General features: G+C 40.4%; 2 protein-coding genes across 8 annotated transcripts in view; one reads left to right on the top strand and one right to left on the bottom strand.

The window, feature by feature from the left end:
• CNKSR2 (connector enhancer of kinase suppressor of Ras 2) overlaps positions 1-16811 on the top strand; it is a 287144-nt gene extending 270333 nt beyond the window's left edge. For 4 of the 7 annotated variants that reach the window (XM_024240331.3, XM_024240332.3, XM_024240333.3 and 1 more), the window contains 2 exons: positions 10945-11141; positions 14422-16811. In XM_024240331.3, the coding sequence (XP_024096099.1) occupies positions 10945-11141; positions 14422-14637 (413 nt within the window). In that variant the 3' untranslated portion in view covers positions 14638-16811. 7 annotated transcript variants of the gene reach the window in all.
• KLHL34 (kelch like family member 34) lies at positions 16388-19940 on the bottom strand. The gene has a single exon (XM_002831447.4). The coding sequence runs from the start codon at positions 19903-19905 to the stop codon at positions 17959-17961; it is 1947 nt and encodes a 648-aa protein (XP_002831493.2). The 5' UTR covers positions 19906-19940; the 3' UTR covers positions 16388-17958.
• Positions 19941-22866: the final 2926 nt, after the last annotated feature.

Here is a 22866-nt window from a genome sequence, read left to right on the forward strand (position 1 = left end):
CCACAAATAACTTAAGACAAGTAGTCTTTGGCTTTGTCCTTAAATTTGCCCTCAAGCGTGCTGATTATGGAACTGAGTGAAATAGAATTGAGTTCGGTCTTAGAACTCAAACAGAATTAGGAATCTTTGTAAGTGCTCATCTGGCTTAAATACTTACTTCCATTTTAAAATATTTTCTTCTCTTTCATTAATTAAAGAAGATATTTATTTTCACCTGTTTTATATTTAGCCTTAATCATTTTCTTGAAGATGTTCATACCTCTACCCTTATCTCCTCTGTAATCTAATCCTCCTCAGGCATTTGATTGAAGTATCATCAGCTATTTTTAGCAGATCACTAATAGAAGCCAGATTATATTTCTAAACCTTATGTTTACAGAATTTCTATTTCTGCTTATTATTTGGGCAGTCAAGTTTTATTTGGGGCAATGTTTAAATTCATAAAGCAAAAAGAGAAAGAAACATCCTCCTCAAGATTTCCTATGCAAATTCAATCTGTGTCTCAAGGAACTTGCATGGACATGGAATCTCACTGGAATAAGTCATTCTACACATGATTCAACACGGCATTCCGTCTGGGTTCATCATTCAGATCTCCAGGAGTATAGTAACAGGGAAACAAGATCTGTTTCTTCTTAACCTAAGCTGGTGGCCTCACAATTAGAAGTTTCAGTGATGAGTAGTAGCTTAATAAATATTTATTAAATAATATGCCATACAGAAGCATTACTGATTTTCTTTGTGGTAACATAGATATGTTGCTGTCATTTCAAAATGTAATTGGCTAAAAGATTGGTAAATAGTGAAATTTATTTTAACAGCAGCAGTAGGGAATATTTTTATAGTTAGAGTAACAGCCAAAAGAAAACAAAATAATCAAGAGTTATATAATTTATGTTTTTTCTGCCTTCTATTGTTTTTTCCATAGAGATGGGGTCTCGCTATGTTGCCCAGGCTGGTCTCAAACTGCTGGCCTCAAGCGATCCTCCTGTCTCAGCCTCCCAAAGTGCTGGGATTACAGGCATGAGCCACTGTGCCCGGCATGCCTTTTTCTAAAGAACATGCAATTTCCATTTGTTCTTTTAGAAAAGAGGAATAAAATTAGTCTGTATAATAATTTTAACTGGTTTGACTATTTTGACTTTGTGTCAGGATAAATGAAGTTGTCCACTACAAAGGAGAAGGGTAGTAATTGGGAATTGAACACAAAGAAAGAGAAAGCCCAGTGAAAACCTAAAGGGAGAGAAAAGGAAAGAGTGTTGAGAATCAGAATGGGACTTGTAAAAAGTTAAAGACACATAAACATGAGATTCACAGAAGTCCAAGATAGAAGGACAGTATCTTGAAGTAGGTTTTTGTGTTTTAGAGATTTCATCTAGATTAGCCATATTCGGGCAGCCCTTTGTGCACTTGCTTCTGACCCACCTGGCTCGCCAGAACACTTATACTTAAGATTCATAATGCACATGCCAAGACATATAGTGGAGTTGAGTGTAGGACTGCCGTTGTAGTTGTTTGCCTCAAATATAAATAGGCACTATTTAACACTACATAAAAAGTATAGTTCTAAAAAATTTATTTAAAATTTACCAAGGCCTCTTTCATTTTGCCATAATCTCAGTAGACCAAGATATTTCCATCAAATTCCTCAGCAAAAATCCTGAAATTCTTTAAGCTGTATGATACAACATCAGACTGGTGATGGGATTAAAAATAAAATGCTATGTGAAGTCCCCAAACTCAGGGCTTCTGACTTAGAAACTACTTGTATATGCAGTGCAAAAATTGGTGTTACTCCAACCAGCCCTAGCCAGTGTGATTGACCTAAAGCAAGAGGTCTCAAACTGCAGTGGGCACAAGAATCACCTGGATTGCTTGTTTAAAATGCAGATTCCTGAGTTCCATACCCAGAAATTCTGATTCAATAGATGAGGTGTAGGACCCAGAAATCTGTGTTTAACAAGCACCTCCACCCCCACCCTGAGATTCAGTAGTCACTGGTACTGTGACCACTAGTAGTTGAAGAGGTACCGTGCCTTAGGGAGTTATCTTCTCTTATGCTAACATACGCTAACTGGTAGCTAGTTGTAGCCATTTTGAAATAGTACTTCTCCCTCCACCATCCTTTAGGAGCTAAACTGAGGAGATGTTTCCAGTCCCTTGCAATAGAATTCAGCAATTGTGACTTCATTACCAGGGCTCTAGTTCAGTTTAGTGTGGGTTAAGTGGGCATTAAGGAATGTGTACGAGAAATTAAAAGGTTCATGTAACCTTATCTCTGTGGGGAAACAAAGGTTGTGTTCAAAATAACTACAAAATGTTTGAATTGCTTAGATAAATTAAGAACAGTTTAAACTTAGAAATGACCTTGTGCCCAAGGTTGGATTCCCTCTGATTTTGCTGTGTGAAATTCCATGACCTTGTGAAACAAAGTGGTAGAAGCTAAAGCTAGCACTCCAGTATTATAATATTCTAAAAACTGAGGTATTGTGTTTTGTTTCATTTGACCTATATATGAAGATTATTCAGTTCCCACCCCCATTTCTGCAAAAAGAGTATAATATTACAGACAAAAATTAGTTCTGCTGATTTCTGAACTATGCTATATCTTGTTTGCTAGATATCAGTGTTATAGGCAAGATGTGTCTCTCCCCATTTTCTAAGGGAGGACATAATGAACAACATGCTTTCTCTATTCTCTCTCCCAACTTGTTCCTTCTTTTCTCAATATAACTCAAAAGATACTACAAGATGTTGCAGATAAAAATCTGCACTAGGCTAGAGATTTAAAATATTGCTGGTTTGTTCCTGCTGACAATATTTATTAGATTCCTCAATATCCAAAATAAAATGACCTAAAAGAGGGTACAGTTTATTTTATCCAAATTGTTATTAGTTTCTCAGGTCATTCAGAAACATCCATCTCTTCCAGTTTCTTAACTCCTTGGCATGTGGCTTATGCTCAGGTGTAAAGTCACCCTTTCATCACAGTCACTCTGTTTTAGCTTTTCGTTTCTTAGCATTTTGTGTTGTTAAGCATGCGGCCTCCTCATTGGAGCAATACTAGCTAGGCTATTCCACTGTCTCACCGATTAGGACATGGTAGCGTATATATCAGGTTAATCAAATACCCTTCTGGTCAGAAGACTAGAGAGGTTTTCTTCGTGCTTCTTGATTGGATGAATTTGAGGAAAGATCTCGTATAGAAATATTTTAATTTTCTCAAAAGAAATGGTAATTTTACATGTATATGGAGGATATTTTAACATAAACTATTCTGATTAAAATTATAGATGTGCATATACAAGTATAGTGGTGGGAAAATATTTTTCTGCACTGTGTGTTATTGTGTGTATCTGGGAGATTAACATTTCCAAACAACCAAGTTTAAAGCAAAAGGTGTCCCATTTATGGCCAAGTAGACTTGCATGCCAACAGAAAGACATTGTATTAAAACCATATGCAATTCTAGCCATATTTTTCTACTTTCTCTTCATGGGTATTGCATGATGGTATTTCTAATACAAATACTAATATGCTTTGGAAATAATGGCACTCGCAGGTCTTTCATCATATTGTATCACTGCTTTATCATATTAGGCTAATACACTGCGAGAGTTGGTAGAACCTCTCCATGCCAAATCGGATCCACTTCTGTTGGCACTCAACCCATTGGACTCACAGATTGATAAGCTAATGTTTAGAGAATTTAGATCGGAGAGAGTCGGTACGGCGCAGACTCAACATCAACCTCTTGCAAGCAACTAAAATGGCCTCGTCCTTGCTGTTTATAACAGAAAACAGACTTGTAAAAAGCTTAGATCATCAAGTGTTTTGGATTGGGGGCCTCCCAAAGGGATATAAGAGGGGCAGGCCACTCTTAAGAAGAATGCGAGCTTTCTACATTGGGACTAGCATAAGATCAAAGCCAATCAAGATGGAGCACAGTAACAGAAAACTGCGGTTTCTGTGGGAGAACAGAAGGGGAAAGGGTCTTAACTGGGAAAGGGCTCTGTGTGGTAATACCTCAGTTGTGTTCTCCTGACACCAGGAAAAGAGAGGGATCAGCTTCAATAACTAGAAAATTCTGGCTGTTTAATGGACTCTTTGGTGGCCTCTTTAAGGCAAAGCAGAGAAAGCAAATTATGTATTAAGTGTATTTTGCATTTTTAAAACTTGACATGCTGTATTGTACTAAATTAAGTGTAATCTATTAAGGCAAGGTATACACAATTTGCTTTGAAACTTATTATGTTTATTCTATTATAAAGTGTATTCAGGTGCAACACAGAGACTGCTTTCGGTGACATTAATGAAGAAAATTTCTCATGCCAGGCTTTATTATAGAATCTTCAGCTAAAATCCTAACTTTCTCCTTATTTCTTGGCACTTGTACACAAGTGGTGTTGCCTCTTAGGGCAGGCATGAGCTTTTCTTTTCTGTAAAATATTTTGAATCTATAGGCTGTGGGTTTCATTTTTGAAAAGTATTTTGTCTGGATGTCTTTCAAACTAGCTTCAGATATTATTTAATACTATGTAACTGGGTCCCCTATGGCTCAATCAATATTGCTTATTTTTCTTCTGTAGTGGATGTGAAATTTCCTTTAGTTGGATAAGATACACTGTAATAATTTTAATGCTAATTAATGGATATTTCATACTGTGCAATGAACAGATAATTTAACACTGTATTTTGAAATGTTTTTTTCTTCCTGTCACCGCAGTGTGTGGTATTGCATAATGTGAATACCTGTAAAAATATAAATTACTTAAAAATAAAAATATGACCAATTGGTATCAGATCTTTTCAGATAGCTAAATAATTTGCTAAGTATGCCTGATAGTAAATATCTTTCTAAAAAGAAGTAATCAGTGCTTCTTTCTCACAAATGGAATTTGTGTCTGTGAATAAAATCACATTGATCTGCCTTACAATTGCCTCTGTGCTCTAACCATTTTAATGTGTTTTTTAAAACATATATATATATATATATATATATATATATATATAATATATATATATAAAATGATGGTTCTGGTATATAGAAATCCATCAAAAAGCATTTTATTGGCTTTATTGGCATTTAATATTTATGGGATTGTCTTGGGTCATTCTCCCTGTTTAAGTCATAGTAAAATTTTGTGATCTAGAGAATTTGTTTTTTTTTTTTTCCATTAGGGAATATAGTGACTCCACATTAATTTTCAAAAATAATCATCTCTTAGCTTTGGTTTTAAACTGTCTCCTTTATGAATTCCTGCCTGAGAGCCAGCACTTTGACTTCCATATTCCTAGTGGTTAAATTTTCTAAATTCTGTGGGTAAACCTAAACTGTCATTTATATTTTTGATTGTCCTTCAAAGAACCTTCCCTTCTTTGGGGCAATAAATCAATGCTAAGGACACCAAGATTTTGCCATCTGAACTACTTGTCGTAAATACTATAGTGCCCTGAAAATTCAACCACTGTCGTGTATTTTTATCATTAAACTGCATAATTTAACAGAAATTACATGTTCAGAGAAGGAAGTATAGAATAAACTTTAGCTCTATCTCTTTTGTCACATCTTTATGGAGCAAGATTTAGTGTTGTAAGGAAGGAATTGACAGACACAAGTACTTGATTTCAGTGAAGCACATTATCATTATTACAAGGATGGGCTTTACATGTTCTTTAAAAATACACTTAGCAAATGTTGGTGGAGTCACTCAAACTGTTCTTTTAAGAGAAGGGTTTTTTTCTCACTAAAATAGACTTCTTTACTCAGAGAAATTATTTCCCAATAGTAATGTTTGTGTATTGTTACTTTGCCTAAAAGAAAATAAATAACTTACCCCTAAATATGAAACAAGTAGTTGATTACAGATGGAGGACTAAAAGCCAGCTTTTAAAATCTTATGCTTTTTTTTGATATAACAAACTGCCTTCCCCAAACCCAGTTTTATAATGCTAGGCATAGCTGATTGACTTACATAAAAGCATGAATTAAGAGAGCTAGTATTTAATTACAGACATTCAAATTATAGTATAAACCCCTGAATACTTAATCATCCTTATCATAAAACCTCCAAAGACATTAAGCCCATTAAAAGTTTGTCACCTTACATGTAAATAAGTTATTCATTATGGCTTGCTAGTAAATTCATATTCATAGAAAATATTCGGGTGTTCTCAATGCAAATGTTAATTGCCTTTTGTGACAAGAATAGTGTTTCACATACTTGATATCATTCGCCTGGAAGCCTTAAAGCACTCTGCAACTGTACAAGAATGAATGTCTCTCAAATCTGACTATGTCCAGTCTTCTCTACCATTTGTGATTTAGTCTTTCCCAACCTTCTGGGCTCATTACACAGCTGTATTGCAGAAGGAACAACTGTTTCCACAAGGATATCATTGTCCAATTTTACAAGATCACAGATCCCTTCCAAAATATGTACCAGAACTCATTATCCATCATTGGCTTCATTCTTCAAGAGCCCAATTGGTTTACTTATTTGTTTTGTTTTCATTTTTTATGCTCCTTCAACATTGTCATGGCAGGGATGGGAAAATGGGGCGGATACTAGAGTAAAATTTTAGGTTGCCAAGTTTCATGAACAATATGATACAATAGACTGTCCTAATAATTACACAGTCACCTGTTAGGGAACCCTCTTTGGAGTAGTTCATATATAAAGTAAAGAAAACCATCACTCTGTTGGAATGTGTTGGGTTGCATGAGGCACTGTGCCAGGTAGAAGAAGGGGAAATGCAAATATGAGTGGGACAAATTGTACTCCTGGAAAAGTCACAGTCTAAGTCTCTGAAGTAGGGCACACGAGGGTCCATTAAGGTACAGGAAGAAAAAACATTGGAATTTTTCCTTGGGTTTTATCTCTCATCCTTTTGAATTTCTTTTTGTGTATGTTTTATAACTTCTATCTATTACTATAGAGTAATACATGTATATAAGTTTCTGTTCGATAAAACAGAAGTGTTTTAACTAATAAGAGTGTGCAATCAGAAAAAATTTGGAAACCACTGAGCCTGAATGTAAGAAATACGTCAACCAAAGACTTTTTGGTATTTGAGAAATGCATTATTATCTTCTAATAAGCAATTTGCAAGAGATTCCAACAAACTGGTATTTTTCATTAGCTATTCTTTTCTTTGGGCTTTCATTTATCACTTACTACCTAGAGGTCATAGGCAACCTGAAAAAGACAAATAATGATGCTCACTACATTCCTAGATTCACAATATTTCATAGTGGAGCAGAATATGAAAGGGACAATAAGGAGGATCTTCTTTCACCCCATCAAGTATGACACAGCCTTAAATGACCCTCCCTTGGCACAGAATACAAGTTAATTCATCAATAACTTAATTATGATCCTCAAATCCATCAATCAATGAAATTTTATGTAGGAAAGAAAATTTTATATGCACTCTTTGCTTCAATAAAATTGGAATTCAAAAGTATGTAATCTGACACAGGACTAATTTACATGTTGTAAACGTAAATATAATTTGGGGGGAAATTTATTTCTGCATAGGCCCAGATTTCCTGAATAAATTAGATACAAATTAAAATTTCATTATAGCAGTGATACAGTTCCTCATTAGGAATCACAGAAGGTTCCTATATATGTCCTGTGATTTGAATGTGGTCTCTACACTTTGCCAACTTTCAGAAAACATTCATTCAAATTGCAAAAGAGCTGGTTTTCAGCCAGTGTTCCAGTGGCTGAACTGGCACATTGAAAGAAAGTCAATCAGGAAGCAGACCTCACCAAGTGCTTGCCTCCTCTTCCAAAGCAAGCCTCTTCTAAAGGAAGAAAAAGCAAGGGTTGAAAAAAGAGAGAAGCCTGAAGAGAAGTGAGAAGGAGATGAAGAAGAGGGCAAAAAAAGAAGAAAATAAAGGTGCTTTCATATTTTCAGTTGCAACAGTAGCCCCAGTTGACTTAATTGGTATTCATCTGAGAAAAATCAAGGAAACCAATTGAAAATTATAAAAGAAAATAAAGGTCTGTTTTTGTCTTGAATGTTGAGTTCTGTGTTGTTTTGACTGTTGAGCACAGTGAATCAGATTTATAATGTGACTCTGCCCCTCACCAACCGCCCTTTTGAAAATAAAAAGACTCTTTGTCTAGTCTTAAAATGTTAAGTAATTGGTGGCATTTTGTGGTAGCCTGGCATCTCAGTCCCTCGTCCTTACTCATCCCACTACTGTGTCTTGTGTAGTGTATGTGTATGATGTGTAGGGGATGGGGGCAGGGGGTGGCTTATTATCTCTGATAGGTGCCACACTATCCCATTACTATACTTGGAAATGTTTCTGTGTTCCATCTCATTGTGATTGCTTGTTCAAGTGTGCTGCCCAGAGATAAATCCATACTCAATTCTTTTTACAGCTGTCAAACCAGACTCTTTGTAGAATTACGTTGTATTTTGATTGAATGCTTTTCTCCCCCGTAAGAGCAAGAAGGGGGAGAAACTTTCAGTTTTTATTGTTTAATACCTATGTATGTCATTTTATATATTGAATCTTCATTCATCCTTCTTAAAGTAAAACTACATTGAAATTTTATAAAATCAGTCATCTGCCCAGTATTTCACAAGCTTTAAGAACTGAGGGAAAACTGGGTCAAAATGTTTTTTTAAACAAAATATATGCACCCTTCTACAGTGTTAGGTAATATGGAGGAAGGTTCTTTTAAAATAAAAATTACTATGTAAAAATACTCTGCCTCCCTTAAATCCTAAAGCTAAAATCTGAATCCCTTTTTCCTTCACCTTCTTTCTAGAACCGAAAAACTAATAATACATTAGGCCACCTGATACCTTACCTTAACTACTATAATTCACATCTGTTAGGCCTCACATTTTCTACCCCACCCTCTACTCTATGAAATTACATCTGGCTTTAGATGCAGTATTGCCTTGAGGAAAAAAAGAATGCGATAACTACTATATAATTCCTCAGGGTTCTTTCCTGGCCTATGATTTTCTGAAATAGACTTATGCTGTTTAAATGTGTTCTTGTTTTTACAACTCCATTTAGTTATTCTAAATGATCATATGATTTTGTGCCTTCCTCAAGCCAAATCATTCTCAGTTAAGATTCCCTATCTTGCTTCCATTTTGTTCATAACCCACAAAGCAGTTTCTCCTTTTTACAGTCTTCCATCCCCCATCCCTCAAAATCCTCTAGGTGTTGAATATATTCAGCGATGGGCCAACAGAGAATTTAAAAGCTGTTATTTAAAGAGATTTTTGTATTTTTAGATTATAGTTCTAACTTAGATATATGGTTAAGAAGTTAAAATTTATCACAGAGGACTTAGTGATAGCATGTGCTGATGATAACAAGGAATTTTCTAATAGAAGGACTCAATGACTATACCTACCGTTAGTTGTTAACTTCAGTAGCAGAGCCAAAAGTTGAATGTGGAATTTAAATAAAGCTGCTTTTTAATCCTAAAAATGACCTTTTTAGGTTAAGGTACTGTACATTTTGGGCTTTTTGATAGTTTTAGATACAGTCATTTTGAAAAATTTTTTGAATGCTGCATTTTAAGGAAGTCTCACATTCATTGGCATCTACTGCTAAATACACATTTCAAAAGACAACTGAAAAAAATTGGCAGTATAGAATTCTTGTTAAAATCGTGGATTCTGGGGTCAGACTGCCCACATGGAATTCTAGCTCCACCACTTACTAAGTGTGACTTTGAGCAAGATACTGCCCTGCTATAAATGAAGATAAAATAGATCTGCTCTTAGTATTGTTGTGAGGATTAAATGAGATCATAAAGATTAAGCATTTACCCTGCTGCGTGGCACATCTAAATGTTAAATGGTATCATTACCAATTAAGGAATCTTTTTTTGAAACTGTCATAAAGCCTAAAATATTCACATGGACCATTGTGGATTGAACAACATTCCATATTTACTCTTTGGGCCAATGTAATTACTTAAATATGATTCTGGCTATCTATTTAAAAAAAGATGATATAGCCCTACTTCAATCTACCACTCCAAGCAAAATCCTAGTTCATCTTTGTTTATCATTGTTGAGAAAGATACGACATTAGTGTTCAGGCAATTAAAAAACAAGATGGGAGTTTTATTTGTTCAGCTATGTCTAAGATCCTTATTGAGCCAGTCTCTCATTTTTTTCTCAAAAATATTTAACTGGAGTATTTTCTCCTCAGGTCTTACAAATACTAAGTAGCTTCTCTTAGCACATGCCATATTTTCCCTCTATATTTGCATATAAACATATTCCCATATTTCATTTTAATTAAAATATTGATAATTTATTATCAGTTACTATATTTACAATGTACAAGGCATTACTATGGCAGTCACATGAAACCTAATAATCCTCTGTGGCACAATTGGAAGATTTTTACAATCAAATATACTCCATTGAATGCCATTCAATCTTATGAAATCTGGAAAAATGTAAAAATCAGTTCATTCAGTATTGCTAAACCAGGCGAGTTCTATTAATCAGCATTTCTATGCTTATCAGCATAATGATAAGGGATATTTATTAATGTTTTAAAATATAATGTGCAGGATTGTTTCCATGTTGTGTGCCTTTTGTATTATAATTCTTTGAACTTGCTGGACTCAAGATATATATGGCAATTTGCCATCAAGAGTATATTTGGTTAATCAAATAATCCTATTATTTGATCATTCTAAAACAATTAGCTGCCTGTAGCTAATGTTACCCAATATAACTAGCAGCTGTGGGTTTTTGTTGTTGTTTTTTAATATAATAGTGTTTTCATAGTCATTCATTATCCTGTTTTTCAGATAGTTTTGATATTTTAATAAATTTTCCATGTGTCAAATAACTTTATTGCAATGAATTCATTTCTCTGTCTCTCTCTCTCTCTCTTTCTTTTCTTTTTTTTTTCTTTTTTTTTTTTGGACATTGCAGGTGAAAGTAGAGAAGAAAAGTTAGGAGACTCATTGCAAGATTTATACAGGGCACTGGAGCAGGCCAGTCTGTCACCACTAGGAGAACATCGTATTTCAACCAAGATGGAATACAAGCTATCATTTATAAAAAGATGTAATGATCCTGTAATGAATGAAAAACTACACCGGCTGAGAATTCTCAGAAGCACTTTAAAGGTAAGACAAGAAATGGAAGGACAAATTTCTTTGAAGAGATTCATTCTTAAAGTGGATTACCAGATACTGTAGGTTAAGAAATACAAATTGGGGCCTAGGGAGAAGAAGAGGTAAGCAGTAAGAACTTGAAGCTGAGCTATTTCTGTGTCATAATAAGTATATTGGTAAAGAGGAGATCATCTTAACTTTTCATTAACGTCTCAAAGCACTGATTAAATGTTATTTTACTCAGTTCTAGGAGAAAACAGGATGTGATTCAAATTGTTTTCTAAAAATGCAGGGCTGGTGTTATTCCTCAGTCTATAGATTTTCTAAGATAAAAATACCATGTAGTGTAATTATTAGCATTACTAAAAGAACACAGCATGCATGCAGAATGCAATAGTGGGTGCTAAAAGAGTGTGAGATATTTCGTGATTGTTTCCTGCATGAACTACAGTGCATTTGGGATGAAGCCATTGTGATTTGTGTTCCATGTAGAAATTTTATAATTGTTCTGTTTACGTTATCAGTTCCCAACTTACATATTACCCTCCTATTATACATTTTTGTAAGTGTTTACATTGCCTCCAGTCTCCTTATTATATGCCCCCGGGTTGGGGAGGAGGTGGTGAGGACAGGAGAGCAGAGAGGCAGGAAGTTGGAAAAGGAGGCAGACAAGTGAGCCCTGCTCACTGTGTGTGGGGGAGTGCGGGAGATTGAAGGAGAGGGCCTACCGCACAAGCCACCTGAGCAGGCCCTGTGCCCTTATAAAACAAAAACAGAAGACATTTATGCAGCCAACAAACATGAAAAAAAGCTCATCATCACTGGTCATTAGAGAAATGCAAATCAAAACCACAATGAGATACCATCGCACGCCAGTTAGAATGGCCATCATTAAAAAGTCAGGAAACAGCAGATACTGGAGAGGATGTGGAGAAATAGGAACACTTTTACACTGTTGGTGGGAGTGTAAATTAGTTCAACCATTGTGGAATACAGTGTGGCGATTCCTCAAGGATCTAGAACCAGAAATACCATTTGACCCAGCAATCCCATTACTGGGTATATACCCAAAGGATTATAAATCATTCTACTATAAAGACACATGTACATGTATGTTTATTGTGGCACTGTTCACAATAGCAAAGACTTGGAACCAACCCAAATGCCCATCAATGATATACTGGATAAAGAAAATGTGGCACATATACACCATGGAATACTATGCAGCCATAAAAAGGATGAGTTCATGTCCTTTGCAGGGACATAGATGAAGCTGGAAACCATCATCCTCAGCAAACTAACACAAGAACAGAAAACCAAACACCGTATGTTCTCACTCATAAGTGGGAGTTGAACAGTGAGAACACATGGACACAGGGAGGGGGAACATCACACACTGGGGCCTGTCGGGGGGTGGGGGGCTAGGGGAGGGATAGCATTAGGAAAACTACCTAATGTAGACGATGGGTTGATGGGTGCGCAAACCACCATGGCACATGTATACATATGTAACAAACCTGCATGTTCTACACATTTATCCCAGACTTAAAGTATAATTTAAAAAAAAAAAGAAAAGAACTATCATACAGAGTATGTGCTGTAGTAATTTCAGGAAACAAAAGGTCAAAGGGCTCCTTTGGGAAATATTTCAGATCCATAGCATGCTGCTGAGGTTTTGTAATTTTGAAATATAGGTGAATACCAAAGAGATAGACACACTAGAAAATGACCTGAAAAAATTTCAGATAGCAAGCAGCAAAGTTTTCAGACTCCATTAGCTTTTAATTGGTAGTCATGCAAATACTACTGCAAATCCAGGGGACAATTTAATGGACTTTTGGGAAGAGCAGAATTTTTAGAGAGTGCTGTAATAGTCGTAAGAATAGTTCCAGTGACTAATCCTACTCCAAAGATATCACCCTCCCACCTTATAGAGCCTCTCCACTTCCCCCATTCAGTTCTAAACTGCCTGGTTTAGAAGGCAGGCAGGCATTTTGAAGCAGGTTAGATTCATGGATCTTAAAGACCTGTTTCTCTCCTTCTATCTCACAGCCCCTTTTCCCTGTCTTTTATGCTCTGTAGAGTCCCCAAGGTATTTTCTTCCAGTGACAAAATATATGGCTACTGCCGATGTTCAATTCACTAAGTATTGATGAGTCACCAGGTACATGAATGCTCCACTCGATTCTCTGGGGCCAAGAAAGATAACAAAAAGTCACTGTAAAAAATGTCCCTCATTGATACAAATGAACTACAGAACCCTATGCTTTTTGGCATGGAAAATTAATAGGGAATGAATTCCTTCATTAGGGAAGCATAGCTGGCCAAGCAACCCTGGATGTGTCTATTTCCTGGAATTTTAACAGTCCCCCTCACCAAGCACAGATCTCAGATCCCACCACAGGCAACTCACAACATCCTCAGTCCCAGCCCTCTTCCATATTCCAGTCTGTGAGGCCAGACCAACTTCTTAACCACCTTACTGTTTTCTTTGCCTCCCAACTCTGGCTGGCCCAGAGGTGTATGCCTTACTTCCTGCAGAACATTTTCTACACTTCCCTAAGCTTTACTTGGGTCCCTAAAAGGCAGGGCTGAGCTGCTCAGACTTTCTTAACCCCTACTTCTCCATCCCACCTTCCACCTGGGAAATTCTCATCTTCCCCAGGTGATGGTTTTAGCTTGGTGAGTTATACCAAAATGAAGCTCAGTCTTCAGCTGAGACCCAGCTTCCAACATGGGAGAGCCATTCTCCATTACAGGCCCCCAGTGCTACAGAAAGGGAGCCATAACATTCACACAGCAAGAATTATGTATTTGTGGTAACAGGGGGGCCATGCTCAGTCTCATTCAAGTATGGGAAGCTTACCATAAAGCAGGAGAGATAGAACACATGCAAAAGTTAACTCAAGAAATAGAATGTGACAAATGTACTCAGTGGCACTGATGGAGTAGTAAAGGGGCATAAATGAGGGAGAAAACTTTTCTGAGTGTTTAAGCACAGCTTGAAGAAATGAGAGGCTTTTGAACTGGATCTTAAAGAATGAAAAAGGTTTCCATAGCAGAGATGGGCAAAAGGACAGGCAAAGAGAAAAAGCAAACCACACAGTGGGCAAAAGGAGGCATTCCTCAGGTGTAGAAAAAAGTACACTAGGACGTGAGTCTAAAGAGCTGGGTGGGTGTGAGTATCCAAAGCCATCTCCTATGGGCTTCTTAAATGTTTTGCCTATTAACTATTTTAAACTTGAATAAAACTTTGTCCCTGTCTTAATTGTTGAATCATTTTTCTTTTCAGGCCAGAGAAGGGGAAGTAGCCATTATCGATAAAGTCCTAGACAATCCAGACTTGACATCTAAAGAATTCCAACAATGGAAGCAGATGTACCTCGACCTTTTCTTGGATATCTGTCAAAATACCACCTCAAATGACCCACTGAGTATTTCTTCTGAAGTAGATGTAATCACTTCCTCTCTAACACACACTCATTCATACATTGAAACGCATGTCTAAATGTATTCTGCCTTCAGACCATCTAGTACCTGCTGGTACTCTGAACAAGTATATAAGGTAGTTTTTATATCAATGTGTGGAACACTTGACAAGCTATACTTTAATGTTACCAAACTATATGAAACAAACCATATATGGTCACAATACCACTATCTTTAATGAGCATTTGTATATTTTATATGCAATCAGTGCTCAGCTTATGTTTACCATGTGCAAAATCAACTGTCTTTAATGACTTAAAATTAACTTTTGCAAACAATTCTAAATACAGGTGGTCTTCAAGTAGTAAAACCACAAAAGGCAGTTTTCTATCTATGGTCATCTTTTCTCCCTTTAAGTTAATTTTATATAAATAAGACTTCAAAAGTAAATCACATTTTTTCAGGTGCAGACATCCTTGTGGGTGGGAAAGAATTTAAACCTTTTTTATATTTATTAAAATGTTCTAAGAATTTTCTTAAACATTGCACAAAGTTTAATGCTGTAGTTTTATTTTTGTGAAATGTAGATGCACATACAAGAGCTAAGCAAAATAGAAGAGCATCGACATAAGAAAAGTTCAGGTATCTAATATTCGTCTTAATAGTCTATTAACTTGTGAAAGCTAAGTTAATGGAAATATTATTCCAAATCTATGAGAACACTTGGTGTATCAGGGCAAAGCTTTGTAAGATGTTTTTGTAACTAAGACCAAAATTGAAGATAGAGCTGCTTTATTTTCTTGGTTTAAATCTTCCTTTATTTTTGTAGTGATGAGATGCTGATTGTGTACAGAAGAATTTGAGAGGGGATTTTTAAAAACTGACTTAACACACCCAGAAAGGCAGCTAACAGCTATATATATATAAATTTCAGCCCAAACTCATGTTTTTAAACTCCAACTCTTAAAAGACAACAAGGTATAAACTGAAATGAATCAACTTTCCACTTAGTTTCCAATTTTCCCCTAGTCCACTAATTAAACTTACGTAATTATACTTCAGGTAGGGAAGTACAATATGTTTAGTTACAGGCTGATGTGTGTTATAAAAAACAACATTGAAAAATAAAAATGTACTTCCCTTCTAAGGAGCAAGCAGGTGATGGTCATTCAGAGAGATGTCACATTGAATTATGAGAGAAACAATTTAGAGGTTTTTTTCCTGGCTTCATGAATTGTTCTATAGAGTGGATGAAGTCTAAGGAAAAGTCTCTTCATATATTTCCATTTATAAGCGTCTTGTTTTTGAAAGTGATCACAGCATGAAAATGACTGTGCTGCTTTTTAGTGTCTGGCTGCATAACGTACAAGTCACAATTTGCTGTTTTTTTCAGGAGGAGAAAGGGAACCTCCTTTACTATTCTATATCCTAAAATCTACTTCTAATCAGCTTTATACTGTTGCCTGTACAGCTCAGTGAATGTACTTTCATCTTTAAGAGTTCAGATATATGCCAGTGAATATTTTTGCTGTAGAGGAGAAAGTAAAAACTCCACAGCGGGGATCTTTTTCTTTGCTTTTGAAACCACCATTGAATCACTATCGTTTTGCAGACTTTGCACAACTGTACAGGAGAGTGGCCTTTCTACAGCACATTTTCAGTAATCCTATATTTAGTCAAAATGGATGAGAAATCATGTATTAATGTTTGTATGGAATTTTGGGTCCAGTGTAATATTTTTATCATTTAAAAAGAACTCTATTTGTAAAAACATTTATTTACTGCATGGATATTGACGCACATTAAATTTGTGGGATTTTGTATATGTAAAAAAAAAAAAAAAAAAAAAAAAAAAAAAAAAAAAAACCTCTTGTCCTAAAATGAAGTGTGCTTGTTACAGGTGTTTAGACTTATTGATGTTTACTAGACCAAATGTGTATGTTCACTTAAAAATATATGTACCTGATGGATGTGTCATGTTTACAGTGGCCAGGTTGTGGCCTGTAAACAGCAAGCAGTTGATGGGAAGACTAGCTCTGTTGCTACTAAGCAGCTTTTACTTTTGTAAAGTCAGCTCTGTTGTTTTAAATGGTAAAAATTAAACTAATGAATTTGACAAGACTCGTGGCTAGCCTAGCATGAAAGAGACCTTTTAACACTATATAATATCTGTACATTTTATTGCATTCGTTTCAAATCTAGGAGAGAGGCAGCACTGTAAACTGAAGTCAAATAAATTCAGCTCTTAATGAATCCTTATAAAGCACCTACTTTATTCATGAAAAGTCCTTACCACATTTCTTTGTGACTTAATTATACAGCCACCACCCCCCACCCTAGTTTCGAGTTCTAACTTTGCTGCCTCATTGGTGATACAAGCCAAAAGCAGCACCTGTTCAGTATATACAAGTATCTTATCTAAGACCCTGAAAAATCAAGCTGGTTTCCCATTTACCTGACACGAACTTTAAAACTTTACCTATTCCTCTTTCCTTTCTCTGTGATTCTTTTGGGGGAAGTGGGGGTAACCACCAAAAATTGATTTTTTTTACAAATATAATCTACAGTATGTCTGCAGAATGAACATTTAAAAGAGTATGAAAGAAATCAGTTTTTGTTTTGTTTTGGTTAGACATTCCACTTAACCAGAGGATCCTGATTATTATAGCTAAGGGTTGATGAAATGTGACTTAAAACCAGTGAGCTGTCTAAAGTCAGGGCAAAAGCAGCCTAGGGTGACACCGGTGACAGAAAAATTTAAGGATACTTTGTAGATTAAAAAAAGAGTGCTTAGAGATTTTTTTTTCCTTCTCAGTTCCATATTTATATCAAACCATCAGAGCAGAACTGTAACCATGGCTCCGGATCATAAAATCATAGTTCCCCTTACAATGATTTCATGGTATTTAACCAAGGTACTCTCCTTTCACTATTTATTCAGATAATGCCATCTCCTAGGACTTAATTACAGCCTTTATAGCCAACAATTTTCTGAGTTTTGTATAAACTTCCTGTGGTACATTTTTTGGCCTTTTTTTTTGGCACATAAGTAATCACTGTTTTGCACCTAGGGAAACACTTTAACTGTAAGAGGGAAAATAAGGTCATATTTTATTTGTGAAAGTCCTTCTCTAGCCTTGCGTGAGCCTTTCTAAAAATTTTCTTTCACCAGCTCACTGAAGTTGATTCATATAGCCTTCTATTTGACCCCCACCCCCGTCTCCCATTCTCAGCTCAAGGAGAAGTGTTTCTCTTTGCTCAAGGCCTTGTTTGCCTGTTAACCTTCAGAAGCCACTCTGCTCCCAGAATCCCTTTCTTAGAAAAAGCCCATCCGTTGCTCTGTAAGACTAGCCAAGCGCGACTTTTTCCTCCATTGCAGAAAGAAACTGGACTGACCCATTCAGCCCAGCACCAAATCTAGCGCCTCTCCAGCCTCTCCCTCCCTCTCGTTGTCCCCACCCTCGGCCAGCTGCAGCACTGCGCACTGCAGGCCGCTCCAGGCCCAGGGCAACGCGCAGCCGATGTCCTCCCAACGGTCCAGGTCGAGGTCGTAGCCCACCACGTTGCGGGTAGGTACCTGGCGCGAGTCCCGCCACTTGAGGCCGCCCAGCAGCAACGCTGTCTCCTCGACCACGGCCAGCCCATAGCAGAAGCGGTCGTAGGGTAGCGGCCGCAACCGAGTCCACTGGTCGGCGCCGGGGTCGTAGCGCTCGATCTCAGAGAAGGGCTCGTATCGCCCCAGAAAAGCAAACACAGCGCCTCGCAGCACTGCCATGTGGTGCCCAAAACGTGCGGTGCCCATGGGTGCCTTCTTGCTCCAAGCCTGCTCCTCAGGGCCCAGGACGTATAAGTCCCGGAGGCTGCTCGCTCCGCCCTCGCCTCTCCCTGCCTTGCCCCCCGAGATGTACACAACACCGCGGTCCCCGACGGCCCCCGCGTGACCGTGCAGAGCCCGCGGTAGTGCCCCAGCCGCCGTCCAACGGTCCCGACGCAGGTCGTACATCTCCACCGAGGCCAGCGCCTCACCGCCCGCGCCCAGGCCCCCGACGGCCAGGAGCCTCTCGCCCACCGCGCCGCACCAGAAGTGGGCCCGCGCTTCCCGCATGGCGGGCACTTCCGTCCAAGCGTGGAAGCGCGGGTCGTAACGGTGCACTTGGGCCGTGACCACCCGCAAGCCGTCGGCCAGGGGAGAGGATGCACTGCCGGAAGGGCTCTCCCCACCCAGGACAAACAGGAAGTTGCCCGCGGTGCACACGCTGTGCCCCAGCAGTGGTGTGGGTAGCTGCGTAAGGCTGCGCCAGCGGTGATTGTACACATCGAAGGCCACCACGTTCTGGGTGAGCTCCCACTCCTCCTCCTCCTCCTCCTCCTCTTCCTCCAACTCTTCCTCTTCCTCTTCCTCCTCGGGCTCTGGGGCGGCGACCCGGCCCCTAGCTGCCCTCTGCGGGGCCGCGACCTCCTCAGTCACCACCTCCCGTGCCCTGCGCCCCCCCACCAACAAGATGCGGGTCTGGGGGCTCCGGATGCTGGTCTGCTCGCCCTGCAGGAGCGGCTGGCGGGAGGGCATCGTGTGGTAGTTGAGGGCCTGGATGATGAGGCCCTTGACCGGGGCGGGCAGCACGAGGCCAGAGCCCGAGTACACGCGCCGCAGTACGTCGGCGGGAACCAGGCCAAAGCGGACACGCTCCAGCAACTCTGTACAGTGTGCCAGGCGCTCAGTTGTGGGCTCCTGCCGCAACCAAGCTAACGCCAGGCCCAGCAGCCGGGCCTCGGGCACCCGCGCCACGTCGGGGGCACCCAGTACAGCCCTCAGCGATGTAGGGTTGAGCTCCAGCAGTCCCGCGGGGCCCGCGCCCCGCGCCAGCAGCTCCCGCAAGTGGCTCACGATGCAGCGCTCGGCGGCGTCCAGCGTGTGAGCCAGGCCAAAGCGCGCCGCCACGTTGGCGGCGAAGCAGCAGTTCTCTGGAGCCAGCTGACGCTCCAAGTAGCGCCCACAGAGCCCCAGGGCCTCGGTGACCTGCAGGTAGCTGGCGGCCTCCAGAGTGTCCTCTACAGTGTCCATGGAAAGCGACAGCCAGGCAGTGTAGATGAAGTCCAGCAGGCGCTGCAGGCCGGCTGCCGATGGCACGTGCAGGTGGATCACGCGCGCCCGGGATTCCTGGGTGTGGCTCTTGAACAGGGCCCTGAAGTAGTCACTGGAGCACGCCAGGAGCGACCTGTGCGCCGGGAATTCGCTGCCCTCGGTCTCCAGTGTCACGTCGCACAGGAAGCCCTCGGCGCGCAGGGCCTGGTAGCCGGTGAGCAGCGCGCCGCCATGAGCTTTGCAGTAAGACAGGAAGTAACTCATTCTGCCCAGGGCTGGAAGCAGCCTGGCGGGACCAGAGGCCTGCTGGGCAGGGCCGGAGGCATCCCGGGGCACAACACTCCCGAGACCCCCGCGTAAGCCACAGAGCCCCTAGCAGGGGCCCATTTCTGCCTGCTCAGTTTAAAGCCCAGGGCTCCTTCATCCAGACCTGCAGATCGCCCAGTGCCCCTCTCAGAGCAAATCCGGTCTGGAAACGGTTTTCGGTGCCCCCTAGTAACGGAGGGCGCGGAATTTGGAGGCTTCCCGGGAGTGTGGGGCTTGGTTTCCACGACTGCCGAGGCTTCCAGCGCGTTGCCCGAAGTCCCCTCCCCGGCCCAATGTGGAGAGCCCACACCTGCACGCCAGGGGCGGCGGTGGCCGCACACCATCACCTGGAAGAACCGAGCTGCCAGTGGACTCCGGGGGTGCTGGATGTCCGACGGCGCAGATGCGGCGTCCCGGGAGTGCAGGGCGAGGACTCTGACCTCTCCGGGGTGGACGAGGAGGACGGATTCTGCGGGCACCCGCGAAGGCCGGGGACAACTGGTTACGGGGCAGTAGGGGGGTGAGCTTGTTCCGCGCGGAGGATCAACTCAAAGCCTAGGGGATTAGGAAGGGGAGGGCGCAGGTCAGAGCGGCGGGTCAGAGGCGTGATTGGGCGCCGCACATAACATGCCGGTAGCTCACAGCGACAGGAATAGCGCGCCGCCTCGGCCTCCCGGGCGCGCCCCGCCCCGCGCCCTGACTGCTGGCCGCGAACCGAGGGCACGAGCGCGGGTGAAGCGGCCCGGGCCAAGGGCTTGACTCCAGTGACCCTACTGGCCACCAATGTCGCCAGAGGGTCCCAGGAACCCGGCTGGGGTTGCGGGAGCCGGAGTTCACTGGAGAGGCACGAGTCGCCGGAGCCCCTCGACCCAATAGTGTCGGCGGAGGGGCGTCCGGCTGGGCAGGAGGAGTGTCGACCTCCCAGTGCCCCTGTGTCTGGGAAATAAGCCCTGGCTCAACTTTCTGCTTTGAAGAGGCCCTAATTAATCCAGCCGGAGCGAGGATTAAGCTGCGACTTTGCGCGCTGACACCCAGTAGGCCGCTGCGCGCTGAGGAGGCACTGGCGGGAACCACTCCCGGGCGAATCCCAAGCTCCCCGCCAGCGGCGCTAGGTAACGTCCCTCACCTGGACTCACCCTTGCGAGATGCTGGGCCTACTCTGAGCCCTTCCTGAGGCAGCTCGCGTCTCCCAGGCTGGCTCATTTCACCTTTGTTCCCACGCCCGTTCCCAGAGCTCACCTGAGTTTTCCCTTCCTATTCTTGGACACTGCCCCTGACCCATCCCTTTGCAGCATGAACAAGGAAACTGTGGTTGACTTGGATTTTCTGCCACTCAGTGTCCACTTCCTTTAAGAAAAAAAAAAAAAATCATTCCTTCCAATTTCTCTCCCCGATTTTCCACGCTCTGATCTAATTACTGGCTGCTACATCCTCGATGTTATCCCGGGATAATGAGCAGTACGGTTGCAAAGCTCGGTAAAGCTGGAATTTCGTAGGGCCCTTCCTCATAAAGTTATTTTTTACAAGAAACAGCCCAGCATGGAAATGACTAAAACCACCCTGATCTTGAGACTTTAGGAAAGCATCTCTCCATCTCCATCCTGTTCTTAAATAACTAAATGATTAATATAACTGGTCCTTTTCTTTCTTTTTATTTTTTTTTTATTTTTGCCAATTTGGAGACTTCTTTCTTTTGCTTTCATCTGGGATTGATTTTTCTATTTTCTAGTGCAACCCTTCTGGCAGCATTTTTTAGGTGAGCCTTTTGAGGGCATCTGTAATAACTTGTATTTCTGACAGCTGGGGTTGTATTTCATAGGGAAAAACAGTTCAAGGAAGGATAAAATTCTGTCATTTCCTACCTGGCATGCCATTAGTACTTACAAGGTCTCCAATTAGAAGTAATTCTTTAAATGCATAAAAGTATTAGTAAAATGATTTTGCTGTCAAAGATGAAACTGCATTATGACTTAAATTAGCCAAATTATAAAGTGCAGGCAGGGGCTCCAATTGGGCTTCCTTAAACTCCAGAGGCTAAAAATACTCCAATCTGAATTCCTAATGTTAGAGCTAAAGCTGGGTTGGGAGGGCAGGTGCTGGATTTGTGGGGATTTGGGGGTTTTAGCATTAAAATTATTGATTCACAAGCAAAATACCAGTTTGGTTCACTTTGCACAGATCTATATTTTGAATTCAAATGGCCTTTACCCAACCCAATAGAATTTTCTCTGAAATCTTGTTTTTATTTTTAAACAAATGTGACAAACAAGCCCCAGTGAGAGTACGGTTTGTCTGGATGACTTGGATATTAAGTTACCAAGTCTGTACTAGAATCAAGGGCTCCCTCCCCACTATATTTTGTGACCTTATGTATGATAAAAATAAAATTGTACAACACACAGTTTATTTAAGCCAAATAGTCAGGGTGATAAAGTACACTTATCCCTTTTTCAACTTAAAGCTGTTTAAGTAGGTCTTTTAAACAGCATATATTTAATCCAGAAATTGGATCTTGTCCCATCTGATCTGTCCATCACCATGCTTCCAGATTGAATCCAAAATGTCACACTTGAGAATAAAGATGCCGTGAGAAACTTCAAACTCCTAACATCAAAAATCCAGTTTTACATAACAAGTATGTGTTTATTGCTGGCCCAACATATTTTGCCTTAACATATTTTGCCATTGAAGGTTTAATGAACTGTGTTAACTGAAGATGTTTTCATATTAGGTGTGTTTATAAGACCTTCTTTAGAAAATGTAACTGTCAGTCTAAATAAAAAAATCATTGTCCTTTGAGTAATATGTATGAAAAATATAAGTATTTTAATTTCTGTGCAATTTTTTATTTTTAATTTTTGTGGGTACATGGTAGCTGTATATATTTATGGAGTACATGAGATGTTTTGATACAGACAT

The sequence above is a fragment of the Pongo abelii genome, chromosome X (genome assembly GCF_028885655.2).
Source record: "Pongo abelii isolate AG06213 chromosome X, NHGRI_mPonAbe1-v2.0_pri, whole genome shotgun sequence".
Classification (NCBI taxonomy): Eukaryota; Metazoa; Chordata; class Mammalia; order Primates; family Hominidae; genus Pongo; species Pongo abelii.